The sequence below is a fragment of the Geospiza fortis genome, unplaced genomic scaffold (genome assembly GCF_000277835.1).
Source record: "Geospiza fortis unplaced genomic scaffold, GeoFor_1.0 scaffold367, whole genome shotgun sequence".
Taxonomy (NCBI): domain Eukaryota; kingdom Metazoa; phylum Chordata; class Aves; order Passeriformes; family Thraupidae; genus Geospiza; species Geospiza fortis.
This window is the reverse complement of record NW_005054746.1, coordinates 82911-98890: the sequence shown is the minus strand read 5'-3', so window position 1 is coordinate 98890 and position 15980 is coordinate 82911. Positions and strand designations below refer to the sequence as shown.

The 15980-nt window shown below is 55.1% G+C and overlaps 1 protein-coding gene across 2 annotated transcripts; it reads right to left on the bottom strand.

Moving 5' to 3' along the window:
- Window positions 1-3985: 3985 nt before the first annotated feature.
- Window positions 3986-14931, bottom strand: SRF (serum response factor). Of its 2 annotated transcripts, XM_031065374.1 has the most exons (7): window positions 14661-14931; window positions 9383-9641; window positions 7164-7283; window positions 6290-6481; window positions 5726-5802; window positions 5386-5462; window positions 3986-5309 (listed from the first exon to the last, which is right to left on the bottom strand). In XM_031065374.1, exons 1-7 carry the CDS (start codon window positions 14826-14828, stop codon window positions 5048-5050), a joined length of 1155 nt encoding a protein of 384 aa, XP_030921234.1. In that variant the 5' UTR covers window positions 14829-14931; the 3' UTR covers window positions 3986-5047. The 2 variants fall into 2 exon arrangements, with proteins under 2 accessions (XP_030921234.1, XP_014166819.1); XM_014311344.2 differs by having other exon boundaries at window positions 5146-5462; window positions 14661-14924.
- Between the last annotated feature and the right edge of the window lie 1049 nt (window positions 14932-15980).

The following is a 15980-nucleotide window of genomic DNA, read 5'->3' as shown; positions in this document are numbered from 1 at the left end:
TGTCCTCAGTGAGGGACACTCCACAGCCTCTCTGGGCAATCTGTCCCGGTGCTCGGGCACCGCACAGGGAAGTTCTTCCTCACGTTCAGGTGGAACTTCCTGAGCCCCAGCTCCTGCCCCATTGTCCCATTGCCTGGCACCCCGAGCAGAGCCTGCTCCATGCTCTGGGCCCTCCCTGCAGGCACTGACAGACATGGATGAGGTTCCTCTCAGTGTCTCTGAGCAGGCCCAGCTCCCCCAGCCTCTACTCAGAGCTGAGGTGCTCCAGCCCCTTCATCATCTTTGTCACCCTCTGCAGGACCCGCTCCAGGAGCTCCACGTCTCTCTTGTCCTGAGGATGCCAGAACTGGGCACAGCACTCCAGACTGGCCTCCCCAGGGCTGAGCAGAGGGGCAGGATCCCCTCCCTGACCTGCTGGCACTGCAGTTCCTAATGCAGCCCAGGATTCCATCGGGAATGTGCCACGAGAGCGCTGCTGGCTGCCCCACAGCGTCCCTCAGTTCCAGGCTTGAGCTGGCACCTGAGCCTGGCTGTGGCCGTGGGTCACAAAGCTGCTGTTCCCTCACACCAGGAATGGTGGTGAGCTGTGGAAAAAGATGAAAGATTGGAATGTCTTCTGATTCCCCTGGCTGATGTTAGAAGCGAGAACAAATGGAAGTTGCAAGCTGAAGAAGGCATCTGCTAGAGTGAGCTGCTTTTTGGGCTGGCGCTAATGCTCTGCTATGTGTTGGTACTATTTCTCTGGTTATTAATTGTCTTCATCGAGGGCTGTAGCAGGATGGGTGGCAGGAAGGCTAAAAGCATGTCATGTCAGCACTAATATTATTACTGCAAATGCACCATTAATCAAGAATTACAGTGCAGCAATGTCAGGCCTCTGGCCCTGGGGCGGTTCCAGCCCTGCAGCCGCCCTCCATCCACCCTGCTGGCTTCAGTGGCAGCTGTGCTGGCTCCAGGCAGGTTTGGGGCTCTGAGACACTGCTCTGTTCTCTGTGCTGCTGCAGAGCCAGCTGAAGCCAGCTGCACACAAATTTGGCCTCTTTCCAGCTCTGGTGTCACACTGATCTGAAGTGCCCATACCATAAAATCTGAATTCTTATCCTGTGCCCATACTGCCCTTCCTTGGGGTGCAAGTTTCTGTCAGTCTGATAAGATTTGTTTTAAATTATAAACAATCATTAAAATCATCAGTTAACTGGATGAGACTTTGCTTTCTTATTTGATCCTGGAGCAACTTGTATGTGCCCAGCCTAATTTCTACCCTCACTACTAATGAAATGGATTAGACAATTTCCATGTTTTACAATACCAACTAGCAATTAATCCAAACAATATAACTGCAATTAATTATAGGCTGGATTAAACAGTGCAGTGCTGCATCAGTTTGTGGAGACCATCCTCTAAACCTGTGGGCACCAGTGGTGGATTGTAAAGGTTTGTGTTTCCAAGCCACACTCTTGATTTCTCCATTAGCACATGTGATCTCTGTTGGTGCTATTGATGCTTTCTTTCCAGAATCCCATGGATGCTCTTGAAAGCTCTGTTTTCAATTAATATGTGATTTTTCCTTCCCTGTTCACTACCAAGACATCTTGTTTGTGACAAGGAGAGGTTTTCTGTGGTGTTCACACGGCCTGCTTATGTCTTTGCTCTGATGGTCTCCACACCATGCTTAGTAAGTCTTTTATCCTAAAAGTAAAGATCTATATCTGTGGTATCTTGCTCCGTGGTGTGTAGGTGACACACAGGCCCCTGTGCACAGGTGATGTGGGACTGCTGGTGCTGAGAGGGCGTTTGTAGTGTTGAACCACGAGCCACACCTGTGTAGGCACAGGGCTAAAAGTGAGCTTGTGCTGTAAAAGTACAACCTCACCTCCTCATGGGGAAAGGGCCATTTCAGCTGTCTTCTGCTCCTAAGCACATTTTGTACAATCCTCTTCCCTCCTGAGGTAGGGCTTTTCTCCAAATTGCACTTTTATCAGTGCTCAGCTTTCCTCACTCTATACTGGCTCCAGGACCTGATGCTATGGAGAGGCCAGCAGCTGCATTTTTAGCTGGCATACTCTGGCCCAACAGCCCTGATGATTGAAATGAGCTCCTCTCCCTTGGGTTTATTCACACCTTTGGACACTTTTCTGAGCCTCCATGTGTCCTTAATCTGGCTTCTAAGCCCCTGCCTGACTTTAAGTTATGTCTCTCCAGACTGATTTTGAATATTGCCACATCTTCTCACAGCAGTTTTCTGCAGGGAATTTAAGTCTCCCTCTTCCTGCCTATTAGCACCCATGAATTAGAACAATTAATTTCCAAAATTCCCCGTTCCTCCTCATTGCTGTTTTTTATTTCTCTTGAATGACATGATGCCCTGCTCACCAGGGACATTGTTCCAGAGCTTTCAGGAAAGAGCCCTCACAGCACTTCTGTCAGGCTCTGGCCCACACATTAGGCTGAGACTCCAGAGGATAAGTCCAGGTGGTCAGGAATAACCTGTGCAGGAGGCAGTGGGGATAGAAACTTTTGTGAGGAGCCCCTCTTTCCCCTGATCCCCCTCTGTTGGCCCTCAGGTGTGCGTCACCCCCTCCCACAAAGCATGGTCAAGATCCCAAATCTGTGCACAAAATGATAACATTTATTGAAAGAGTAAATTTTTTTTTAATACAAAAGAAAGCTCTGTACATAGTACTGTGATTACTTCCACATCCTTCCAGAAACACAACCCTGGAAACTGGAGGGGAAAAAAAAATAATCCCACACACACTTATGCGTACACACACACACACACGCGCGCGCACACACACCCCTCAAACCAGTAAAATGAACTAAAAATGTCACCACACAATAAATGCCATTTCATCCCTGATACACAAGTGTTCTTACAAGTCTGCACTTAAATAAAATACACCATTAGCGTTTAACCAGCAGTTGCCTTTGGGGAGCCAGGGAGGGGATGCAGTCACACACCCTGTAGCAGCAGAGGCTCTCCTGCCCTTCTGGCCCAACAGCTCTGCTCTATAGTGCCAGCAGAAGCAAAGCAGAGCAAAGCCAGGCCACAGTGATGTGCTGGGGCAAAGGACAATGCAAACTCTGATCCCACACTTCTCCCTGGATGAACTCCTAGGTAGCTATGTGGTTTTGGAAGCATCATGGAGCAGTTTTCCTACACCGAGCCATGGGACACGGCTCAGCACTCCCACATGCTCTGAGCTGCAGGGTTTGCATCACTCTTAGAGCAAGAATTCTAAGGGGAGGCAGCCTGCAACATCACCCTCACCAGATGGGCCACTCCACTCCCCACGAGCCCTTCCCAGGCTGCTAACAGATCAAGGGCTGAAAGGCTCTTCTGGGAATTCTTTGCCCAGGGAGCTTGGAGGAGACCTGTCCCCATCTGTGCACTGCAGAATGGCTGCAGACGGGGAAGTACAGCCCAGATTGTCACCCAGGAGTTCAGGAGATGCTGCCTGCACAGCAAGCAGGGAGAACAGGGATTAGCCACTGCTGGTCACTCACCACAGGGAGGAGTGGGGACACCCATATCCCTTAGGCAGTCACAGGCACCACTGCTCCGTGCCAAGAGCAGTGACAGTGACAGAACAGCTGTAGGTCCCTGGACCAGAAGTGAACAGGGTGAGCATCAGAAAACCCAGCCCACCTCTGGCTCCTGGGCACACTGCAAACTGCCTGCTTCTGAGGAATGGGTTTACCACTTCCAGAGACCAGCCACTGCTGGTCTTCACTTGACTTCTGCCCATTAAGCCCAAAAGTATGGGTATGAAGTCCTCGTTACAGTTAAGTAGGAAACAAGCATCCCACTCGGTTCAGCTTGATCCCTGGCACATGCTGGTGGATGGAGAGTGCAGCTTAAACGCTAATGCTGAGGGAACATGTCCAAGGTTACAATACAAACTCAAAAGCAAGGCCCCTTTCCTGCCTCCATGCCCACCCACCCACCCCTCTCCCATCCCCCTGGTACAAACCCCATTAAAACTGTACAGGAGCCAAACTTTTATTCCTTAAAGAATTACATAAATACTGAGTTTAACACTTAGAAAAATAAAGTAATTTTCTTTTTTTTCTTTTTTTTTTTCTCTCCAAGGCTTCTTTTGTCTTTTAACTTAAAAAAAAAAAAAAGTTACAGTAGCTGCTTCTTCCCCTAAGGATGCAGCAGCTTCTCTCACTTGCTCACTCTCCCTCCAGGGACAGGGCTAGGTAGCAGAGCCATTCACAGCAATTCCCATGCAGGACCAAGCATGCCCCAGCCCTTCTCCCCCAGCCTTGCTGAGCCTGTACAGGCATCACAGCTGCTCCCCCACAGCCCAGGATGGCCTGCAGGTCACCCTGGTGCTCAGAGGAAGAGCCTGCCACCTGCCCAGCAGCTCAGTGCCCCATGGGCTCTTCCCTTTGACATTTGAGTTGTTTCTCCACCTTGCATCAGATACAGAAATTTAGAAAGCGCTGGCTGGAGCTGCAGGGGGATGTAGGACAGACCCAGCCACGTTCCCCTGGGTGTATGGAGTCCAGAAGCAGTGCGAGGGCTGAGAGTGCGGGGCTGAGCAGAGCACAGGGCCCCTGAGGAGCTCTCCAGGGCATCTTTGTGTTCCTGGGCATCTATCTCACCACCTCACCTGTGCAAGGGCGGCCGCCGGGGCAGGGCCAGTCAGGCTGTAAATGTGCCAGGCAGCCCAGCGAGGAGGCACTGAGGGCAGAGGGCTCACTGTAGTGCATACAAGGAGGACAGGGCCACATGCCACCAGCTGTGTCCTGCCCTCCAGGGAGAGGGCATGCAGGCCCAGAGATGCACATGCAAGCTGGCCCTTCTCTCCTGTCCGGAGCCCAGGGTGAGTTGCTGCGGCCAGGACCTGTCACCCCCACGAAGGCACATTGCTGAGGCCAGCAGCACAGCCACAACCCACTCTGCTCCAAGCTGCACCTGCACGACGGCTCTGGGTCTAAGCTGAGCCCCACGCAGAGTAAATACTCATGGGCAAGGTGACTCAGAGCACCCAGAAGGAGCCAGAGCCTCCAGCTGGGAATGGCCTGCAGTATTTATTTACAGTGCAGAGCAATCCTCCCCTCGAAAGACAAATTTCTTTGGCTGGCGTGAGACAAGCACAGCTATTGCAGCATCCAAATGCCCCAAGCCCTGCACGGCCCCAGCACGGCTCCACCCGGGGTGGCTCCTGCAGCCCCACGCGCATGCCTGTGTGTGTGGGGGTGGGTGAGTGCGTGTGTGTGTGTGCATGTGTGGATGAAGGAAACGTGAAAAGGCAACAATAAATAACTGGTGCAGTCTGTACGAGAAGGAGTTGCTGCCAGCCCCGACACTGGCACAACAAGCCAGAAAACAGAAGGCCGGCAGCAGAGGCCTCTCAGTCACTCTTGACGCTGTGTGAGGTGTCCAAGTTGACCACCTGCAGCTCCGTCAGGCTGCTGCCACTGCTGCTCTGCTGCCCGATGACAGCCATCTAGAGAGAGAAGGGAGGAGGAACCACTGGGGGACAGCACGCCCTGAGACAGTGTGTGCCAGCAGCCAGGGGGCACTGTCCTTCCCAGGCACCCATCCAAGGAGGATGAGACTCCCTCACCCAAGGGTGGGTAGCACAGAGCGCATTCCCAGACCTGAGGACTGATCCTACCCAGCCAGGTCTGCCCAGACACACAAAGGATGTGCAGACAGAAGAGCAAGAATAAGCCCTGCACACACCTTCAAGTACTACTCTGTGCCTACCTGGTGAAGCTGGACAGCTGAGACTGGGATCTGAACCGTGCCTGATGGGGCTGTCAGGAACACTTGGGGGACGCCACCTGCCACAGAGAGAAGCACAAATGACACTGTCCCCTAAGAAGGGTTCCCCCATGGATCCTTTATCTGAGCTCCATGGAGCTACTCAATGACAAAGCTGCCTATCTGCACACATGGAGACATTCCAGAAGAAAGCCACATTCACTAGTTTTCCAAATGGTGGGAGAAGCAGGCACAAGGCCTGAATCCAAGTCTTGCCTGTGTGGCTTCATGCTACTTTGCCCCCCTCTCCAGAGCTTCCTGGCTCCCTGTGCTGCCTGCCCATCCCAGAAACCCTCATCCTCCTTTTTACCCATCAACAGCTCGTGCAATCCTTTGCACAAGAGAATGGCAAGACCTAAAAACACACATTGAGCATCGCCCTTGCCAGGCCTTTGTGCGGCCACCAGGACTGCTGGGAAGAAAACCCTTTGTGATTAACATCCAGCGTAAATACACGTGGGAGGAGAAAAACCAAGGTGTCAGTGCACTCTCAGGGAACTGCCTTACCCTGATCCTGGACCTGGCCGTGGGACACCTGCATGGCTGAGGGCGCCTGCGGGAAAGCGTTGAGCACGGCGAGCCCGCCGTCGGCCAGGCCGGAGGTGGGCGCGTACATCACCGCGTGCGGACTGGGGTACATCATGTGGCCGCCCACGGTGGTTGGCACAGACGACGTCATGATGGTCGCTGGGAGGGTCACTGCCAGCGGGACACACCACATGTGAGCACAAAAAGGAACCTACCACGCTCACCTGCCTGCTCAGCACCCCCGCCCCAGCCACCTGCTGAGGCACAGCTCATGGAGATACCCGTCTCTGTCTTCCGCCCCAGAAACCAAGCAGGAGAGCTCAAACCTCTCCTTTCATGAGTATGAAGGGGCAGGAAAACACAGTAGCCAAACATCCCAGGACTAAATTCAACTTGTATCTCAATTCCCCGATGAAACTTTAATAGAGCTGTTGAACTAGATTCAGCCTGCATCCAGGCACCTGAACTCAGATTCTGCCGACAAAGAGATGCCTTCTGCATAGACAGTAAAAGTCTCAAGCAGATGTGAGCTGATGCCTTGTGCTAGAGGCAATGCTGGCTCACTAAGAAACCCCCTGAGAACTCGGCAACCTGTTCCCAGCTCCACGCTGCAAGTGAGAGCAGATGATGTATCTGGAGAGGCTCTGAAATCTCCTGTAAGGTACCCTACGCCTACATAGGATACAGTGTAGCACAGGAGCTGGCAACAGGGAGCAATACACCTGGGAAACTGTCAGCCTTGGATAGAGTTGGCCTGAAGAAGGAAACTGGCCGGGGAGCAGGCGTGAGGCTTGTTGGTGTGAGGCGTTTTCAGCAGTGGTTAGGAAGGCAGACAGAAGGTGGTTACCGATACCTGTTCCGCTGGAAGAGGTCTGGGTAAGGTCAGTGCTGCTGTCACTAGAGGGAGACGTTTGCTGCGGTGCCTGGTGCACCTGGATTGCCTGGACTGGAACCTGCTGAGCCATGGTACCACCTGGGGAGAGAGAGGAGCCCATCAGCCCGTGGCTCCACAGGGATGCAGGCACTCTGGGCCATGTGAAAGCCCCCCAGTCCTTCTGTGGCTGCACACAGCTCCACAGCACTGCTCTGTGCTGCACCGGGGGAGGCCACACAGAAGCAGTGTGTGGCAGAAACCAGAGACCAAAACCTGCTCTTTCCTGGCACATGGGCCAAGAAAGGGTTAACTGGCCTACAAAGCTCCAAGAGTGAAGAAAAGGCCACAACAGCTTTTGCCCAATTCCCAGCTGTGGTTCAAGAACATCTGGGATCCTCCTTGCCATTCCTGATTCCACCAAGACACAGAACAGATGTTGGGAGGAGAGGGCCCAGCCTTTACTCCCCAGAGAGGAGCCAGTTCTGCAAGGATCACCTTGCTGCATTAAGTGGAACCACAAGAGCTCTGCTGCCTTCACACTCTGGAGCCCAGCTCCATCCTCCACAGGGCGCTCAGGGTGCAGCTCTCACCCCTCTTGTGACCTTAAGAGCATTACAGTGCCCTGCAGAGGGATTAGAGAACAGCTGGTGTCTCATGGTGTGCATCCCAGAGCTGCAGGCCACACAGCCTCTGCCCCAGACCGCTCCCTGCAAAGCACTTCAGATCCAGAAACACAGCTTGGCACAGCAAGGTCTCCTAAGGCTGAGGTCCTGCCTCCAGAGGGAAGAGCAAGGGATGCCAGAGAGCAAGAATCACTGGCCAGCTTACTCAGACTGGGCACTTCCCCACACATCACACCCCAGAGACACACATCAGTTAATTCTCCTCCTCCAGATCACAAGGGAAATCCAGTTCCCTGGAATGGAAGCCTGCTGTCTGCCCAGGCCCCCAGGAGCCTTAAGCATTCCAAGAAAGCACAGGAGTTACCAGAGTCATGGACTTAGGCACAAACAGGCAGGACATGAGAAATACTGTGTCACTCAGCACTGGCCCTCAGACGATGGATGTCACCACAAAGGAGAGCTCAGCCCTACTCTGAAACTCCATCCAGGAACATGCCCAGCCCAAGAACAAACACCTGGACAGCCTTAGCTCAGAACAAGAAATTCCTACAAAGGACAGTGCACACAAGATAGCAGAGCAGCACCATTACTCTGCTCTGGGTCTCCCCTAACCTATCCTCTGCACTGTGGTTCAGGGGCTGACTACAGATACAAACACAGAAGCAAGGGCAGCTGCTCAGAGCCAAATGCTGGCACTCAATAAACAACCACTGGGCACCTCAGCCCCTGTACTACCCCTCCATCAGTTCTAGCAGCACAGCTCATCCTCAGCACAGCTGCACTAGGGACCTGCCTCTACTGCCTTTGTTAGCCACAGGCCAAGCCCTGGGGCATGAGGCTGAAAATCTGCTGCTTGCCTTGGTCTGCATCTCCCAGGACGTTGCTCCTGCTTATGTCAAGCATTTTCTGCCCTGTCTTTCCATCTCTCTGAAGCAGCCACAGCCAAGGTTCCCTGTGCTCTGCCTCCTCTGTGCTCCCACAGTCAGGGGTCAGCTCTGTGGCCAGGCCCCCAGAGACACCTCCATCCCCCCATCTCTAGCAGGAGGAGGAGGAGAAGCAAGTGCTGACCTGTCAGCAACACAATATGCCCTCCAGCTCTGGCAGGGATGTGGAAGACTGTCTGCTGTGCCTGCTGCAGCTGTCCAGCTGTACCCATGACCAGCTGGCCCTGCTGGCTGCAAAGAGCCAGGGAGTGCAGCTGTGAGTGACTGAGAGGAATGGCAGGGGTCCCTGGAGAAAGGGAAGCACCTGCTGAAAGGAGGGAGAAAGAAAGGCTTCATCATCACCAGCTCTTTTCACTCCCTCCAGGATTCTTGGTGCTGCCCTGGGGTCCCAGCTCAGCTCCCTGCCACCTCCCAGCAGCAAGGCCAGCTGGTAGCTCTCTAAAGAAACACTCACTACACAACTCTTCTCCAGCCACTGGGTTTGAGCATGGAATCACAGCCGGGCTCACCTTACAGCAGCAACCACTCTGCTTCCCTTCTGCCACTAGGCCTCCTCTCCCCTGGAGAGAACAGCAACACGCTCCAGGTGCAGACGTGGATGAACACAGTCCTCAGTCCCTAAAGCACTGACCTGACATGAGGGTGAAGCCAGTGGGTATCGGCATGAGGCCCCCAGACGTCACTGCACTGGCTCCAGTAGTCTTCAGCACTGTCCCGTTGGCACTGGTGACGGCATTGGGGCTGATGCTGGCAGACACTGGCGCCAGGTAATTGGTGATGGGGAATGACGGGCCACTGCTGACCTGCATGGAGGTCGAGGTGGTCGGGGCTGTCTGGATGGACGTTGTTCCCGGCAGGTTGGTGACAGTGAACGCGGGTTTCAGGGCGTCCTGCAAAAGGAGACATTGTGACAGCTCACACCAGCCCATGAGACATCTGCCCGTGAGACCAAACCAGGCTCTGTAGGTTGCATCATCCCCTTTCCAAACCATACCCCCCACAGCCAGCTGCCAGCACATGGAGCAGAGCCAGGGGAGCGGAGAAGAGCTGCTTGCACAAACATGAGGAGAGCTGGAGAGAGCTCCACATAAACTTTAGATGCTGGCCCAGGGCCACAGAGGTCCCCTGAGAGCCTTCCCTACAACACACCAGGGGACAAAGCAACCGTTCCAGTCCCCAGGAGTCCCCAAAATGTCTTAAGAAGAGAATAGCCTCTTTTTGGCACACACCAGGCAAAAGCAGCCCTTGCAGGGACAAATATAAAGGCATAGAGTCTCCCGTCAGGAACACACACCACTTCCCTTAAGGCAGGAAACACAAGACCAAGAACAAGCGGAGAACTGGCTCTTAAAAGCAGCTGTACATGGAAGTGATGGGGGAGAGGTGACTAAAGGCAAACCTGGACACTAGGGAGGCCCAAACCCAGCCCTGACAGCAGCTTTGGCAGGCTCTGGGGAATGCCTCCACACATCTCCTGAAGCGGAGGCCAGGACCACCTGACCACAGGAAGCACCTATCTGCCAATCCACTGGCAGGAGATGGGCGCCAGGCAAATGCTTCCAAAGGACCCCACGTGTTCCCTACAGCCAGCACGGTCCTGCAAGGACAGCACTGCCAGGGGAGCTGAGCACCAGGAAAGGGCTCTGTGCTGGGTCAACACTGGTCTGAGAGACCAGGCCAACACTGGCATCCCAGGTGTGGGCACGAGGGTGGAATGTGTGCGCCAAGCTGCAGCAACACTTTAGTTTCCACAGCCACAAAGCACGTGGCTGGATGTGCCTTGGATCTGCAGGAACCAACCAAGCCCAGCATGACTCCTGCTGCCTCTGGCAGTCACACCTCACCTGACTTCCCTCCATCCCCCAAATCCCCTTTGGAATACCCAGGGTGCCCACGACTCCTCTCCTGCCCCGCTCATCTGGCCAAGAGCACACTGAGAATGCAGTGCTTCAGAGGAGCCCTGTCACAGAGCACAGGCAACCTGCTGTCCCCGTGCCCTGACACAGCTGCCAGCACGCCTGGCAAGAGTTAAGGCTGCCACACTCCCACCCCTCCCACTGCAGCTGGTGGGCCCAGCTCTCCCACGTGCTAAGCCTTGTTCCCAGCTTGTCAAGCTGCCAGGAGCAAGGAATTCACAGCTCAACGAACAGCTAAAAAAGGGAAGGCAGCCCATTTTGGACAGGGGGATCCAATCCCAGGCACTCAGTCGTGCCCCAGGGCCCAGGGAGGGAGGAGAGCAACACCCCTCTGCCTTGGCACCGTGGTCCCTGAAGTCCAAATTAGCAGAGGCACGTGATAACAGAGCAGAGCCCAGCAGAGGCACTTTCCATTAGCTCAACCACAAACTCCTGCCATCCCACATGGGACATGGGAGGCTGTGGGTGCCCTCCCCATGTGGGTGACAGGGCAGAGCTCTCCCCAGCCCACAAGGGAGCCAGAGCAGAGCCGGGCAGGACAGGTGCTGTTTCCAGTTGGAAAAGCCAGGGTTGCTCATGCCCAGCTATATCTCTAGAGTAGTATACCTATGAGATATAACCCACGAGATATAACCCCCAAGCAGCCAGGGCACTTAGCACCCAGTCACACTCCATACTCCCAGGCCTGGAGAAGGCATCCCAGAAAGTTCACAGCTCTCTACTCAGGGAGATTCTCAGGGCTCCCTAGAAGCACAAGGGCAAATCTCAGTACAAAACAAAGGTGCATGGGAGAGAGGCTGTGGCAACAGACTTGAATCATGCACAGCTCATCTCTGCCCTCCCTATTCTGACCCTGTTGAGACTCAGATTCCTCCCATCTTTATTGTGCTTCTCTTGGGCTGCAGCAACAGCTCCCAATACAGAAAGAGAGCTGGGAGAGACTTTGGGATTGGACACCCATTGTCATCTCCTCATAACTCTCAGTGATCCCCTGGGCACCTTGGCTCTTCTCAGCACCCTGCAAAGCCCAGACCACATACATGAGACAAGTCATGGGTCACTTCAGCAGACATCACCCAAGGGGCCACGGACAGCAGCACTGAAAGCTCTTCCCTTCCTGATCCAGCTGCACATCCATTCCAGCTCAGTGCAAACCTCAGTGTCTGCAGAAGCAGCACACAGCAGAGGTGCAGCACATAGCAGGTGTCTGCCCAGACCCTCACCACTGCTTTGCAGCATGAGGGGGTCACAGGGCACAGACCAAGCCAGCTGATGCCCATCCTGGACCACAGCAGGGTCGTGGGGACAGAAATGATCCCACTCCACAGCTTTTAGGGACGGCCTGAGGCAATGTTGTTCAGCATGGCCCAGACAGAATTATTGCACAGGTGTAGCAGGACAACAAGCCTCAGAGGGATATGTGAAATCCCAATCTGGTTTCCAACACCCGCAGGTGTAGAAAGTCCCATATTTTCCCATTCCAAAGAGATGGCCAGATCAGGGCTACTCCCATGCTCTAACCCCAGTCTAGAGCCTCTGAGCTCCTTCCAAAATATCCTTTCCCACACAAGCACACCCAGGAAACTGCACACAGGCAGTGTCCTTTGGGGCCTGCAAAGGATGAGAGAGGTATCACCATGAGGATACAGCTACTGTCTCAAAAGCACAGCAAGCCCCAATCCCAGCACCACAGCAGGGAGTTTGGGTCTGGCACAGCAGGAGGATTTCAGAGCTGCTGCTGGTGTAGCACAGAGGAATAACCAGCAGGCTGCTGACTGCAGGTGACAGCCTGGCTGTGTGGTTCTCCCCACTCTGCTGCAGCACTGAACACAAGCAGGTTTTGTCCATACAGAGATCTGAGAAGCAGAGTTCACACAAGGCCAGAGTGTCTTTTGGAGCATCCCATGTGGCTGGACCTGACAGTCCAGGCACCAAATCTCTTGCCACTTCCTCCAGTAAGGCACCTGCAACCCAGCCTTGTGCACCACTCACCCATCAGCAAGCCCCAGCCACCCAGCATGGCCCATCCACAGGCTCCTTTCATCCTCAGAAGACTTCTTGGTCTATCTGAATTGAGCTGGTCTCTGCCCAGCCACCAACCAGGCTTCCAGGCCTGCAGAAGGCACAACAGGACAGCCCTTGTCCCCAGCTCCAGGGCTTGCCATGACAGGAACTCTCAGCCAGCCAGGGATGGATTTATTCAGAATGTCAAGCAGAAGACAGGGCCATAGGGCTCCTCCAGCCTCTCATCAAATGCTGGCTGTGCCCACGAGGCACCCCACACTAAGCACTGGCACTGGGATGGAGCTTTCAGGGTTGCATCAGACACTGAGAATAGAGAAGTTGTGTTAAGAAGGTCTCTGCAGAGTAACTGCACCCCAAGGGCACAGTTCCCTTGGGGCCAACTAGCAGTACTTCCAGGAAGAGTACAAAGGGATATAATGTGGTCAAGTCTCATGCCAAGGCCAGGTAATTTGTCTCATTACGAAATGCCCACAGGACTTGCCTTTTCATCCAGGAGAAGCCCAGGAGGCACAAGTCCTTACAAACACAGGCTGCACAAAGGAGAGATTGCTGCTGTTAGAAGGCTTCTTTGCCGACTGGATAGGGCTGGCACAGCTTACAGCAGCAACCAGAGGCAGCCAGGGAAGACATGACAGACTGGGACAACCAGGACCGCTGCTGGGATCCCATCAGCAGGAGCCATTCTCAAGGACTGTTAAGGGCTGCAGCACAGAGACTCCAGCCACACTTTGGCCCACCACAGCTCCTCTGCCCGCAGGCATCTCTGGGGCTGCTGATGTTTCTCAGCGCTCAGCAGCAGCTGAGCTTTTGCACTGCACACATGTGGGGAAGTGGACACTGAGGAACGGGGGTACCCAGCAGCACCATGACCAGAGCTGTTGTGCTGTCACAAAAACAGGCAGCTGAATACCCCAGCAGCCCCAGACATGCTGGGCACATCTCAGTGCTGCACTCACTACCTTTGCAATTACAGCAGAGAGGTCTCCAGGTGCTGTCTGCACAATGTCTAGAGGCTACTGCACGGCAACAATGTGGCTTGAGCAGGGACAGCTGGAGAGCTCCTACACAAGGCCAACAGAAGAACACTTTTGCAGCAAGCCTGGTACCCATGACACCAGCACAGGCACAGCAGGGCTGTTCCAATTCCCAGCACCCAGCAGAACTGTGCACAGGCCTGGGAAGCTGTGGCAGAGCCCCAAATGCACGGCATCCCAGTCTTGCACCACAAACTTCCCTGCCTCCCATCTGCAAGCACCTGTGGATCTGAGCACCAGCCTGCCAAGGAAGCGGCAGGGATGTGGGACACAGCTCAGAGGAACAGTGCCAGGGAGTGCAGGGACAAGACAGGGCCCTTCCAGCAGAAAAGCTGAGTCTGCCCGACCGTGCGCCCACAGCCAGGCCACCCTGGGCAAAAGGCCACAAGTAACACGGGCAGGCAGGGGCCAGCGTCTGCAGGGACAACAGGCAGGGAGCAGAAATGGTCTGTCCAGCCAAATGTTTCCATTCCCCATGTCCTCCCTGCCCCCTTCCAAAACAGCACCAAAGCAAGAGACAGCTGCAGCTTATAAGGAATGTGAGGGGCCCTGCCAGGGACTCTGGCGAGGGAAACCAGGCCTTATAAGGCCATGGAGGCAGAATCAAATTTTTATCAATGAGTGTGAGAGCATGGAGACGCCTGGGGAGAGATAACAGTGCTGAAAGCTGGCCAGGGGGGTGGGCTGGGCCAGTGGGGAGCCACACTGCAAGGGCCAGGACCAGGATACCTGCCACCCACTTCCCTCCCTCTCTCAATCACTGCCACTATCAGCCAAGGAGCCAGCCAGCCCTGAGATGACATGACACAAGCTCGCTGCAGTGGCAGCAAAAGGGGACTCATCCTCAGCTCCCAACGCTGCTATTTAAAGAGGGCTGGGGATGATCAGGGCTCCCAGCACAGCCCAGGCCTCCCTGGGTGCCCAGGAGCATTACCTTGGTCTCCCCGCTGCTGTCCGACTCGGACACCTGGTAGGTGAGGTCCGTCTCCTCAAAGCCAGTGGCACTCATGCGCTGGTCAGTGGTGGGGTCCGAGCGTGGCGGCGAGTCCGGGGAATTGAGGCACGTCTGGATCAGCGCCTTCCCCGTCTCGCTGGTGATCATGGGCTGCAGCTTCCGCGTGGCAAACGTGTACACATGGCCCGTCTCGCTGGCCACCAGCAGCAGGACTTGAGTGCCAGTCAGCGTGGAGAGCTCGTAGGCCTGCCAGCGGGACAAGGGAAGAACAGGGAGTCACGGGTGACAGGGACAACACACAGTGCGGGACAACAGTCCCTGCACGTTCCCACAATGGCTCTCCTTCTCTTCACACCAGCTGCAGCTCCCTGCCACCCCAGAGGAGCTGTGGCCTCTAAAACCAACCCAGGACTGGCTCCCCACAGGTTGAACTGCCCCATGCTGTGTTCCCATCCCCTTTAGCACACCCTTAGGGGATGCGCCTGCCAAGAGGCCATGGGTAGAGTGGTCCCCTCGTTACAGCAGTATGACAACATGGGGACACGGGCTTGTCTCCATTCTGGAAATCCCACTGGCTTCTCCACACACAACTGGATACCTCCCGCACCTCACCCTCAGTGATGTTACTTGGCACACATCTCTGCTACCTCATTCCCCTCACCAACACCCCATCCAGGCTCCGACCCAGATTTCCCTCTCAGGCTCCAGATCTCTGAGCACAGCTGCACCCAAGCACCCCTGCAGCAAGGCCACCATGCCCCAGGTGAGGAATACCTGTGGACTAGGAAGTGCACTCTTCACATGCCACACAGTGGCCTCACAAAAGCTTCTACAGATAGGATGGCCTCATTCCATGTCCTGTGATCCCATACCTCCAGGATGTGCCCAGCAGTACCTCACACCCATTCCCACCTTCCCAGGGCACACGATGCCCAGCTGAGCTGCGATGCAGCACTACCCAGTTGTTCAGAAGATGCTACGAGCACCACCAGGGATGCAGATCAGCCAGCAGCATCCAAAATCCCCCAAGTTTCTAATCTGTCTTTGCACACCACGAACCACACACAGCACTCCGGACCGGCCGAGACGTGGCGTTGGTCCCTTCCGTGGCCGAAGCAGCCAGTCCTACCGGTGGCAGGGCACGGCGGTCCAGCTGTGCCACCAAACGCTCGGTGTTTTGGCGGAGGCTCACAGCGAGGGGCCCCGAGGGCACCGGTCGGCACCGGCCCGAGGCTGGACGCCGCACCGGGATGGGCCTCCTGGGGCACACCGCACGCCTGGCGACCGCCAAGCACACCG

What these genes read in the sequence shown, in the direction of transcription:
- SRF (XM_031065374.1), bottom strand. Translation starts at nt 14,828, where the DNA reads ATGATCACCAGCGAGACGGGGAAGGCGCTGATCCAGACGTGCCTCAAT. An exon ending in CGGCCAGGTCCAGGATCAGG is followed by an intron (nt 5,803 to 6,289) that starts GTAAGGCAGTTC and finishes TCTCTGTGGCAG; the next exon opens with GTGGCGTCCCCCAAGTGTTC. An exon ending in GTCAACTTGGACACCTCACA is followed by an intron (nt 5,310 to 5,385) that starts CAGCGTCAAGAG and finishes TGTCGGGGCTGG; the next exon opens with CAGCAACTCCTTCTCGTACA.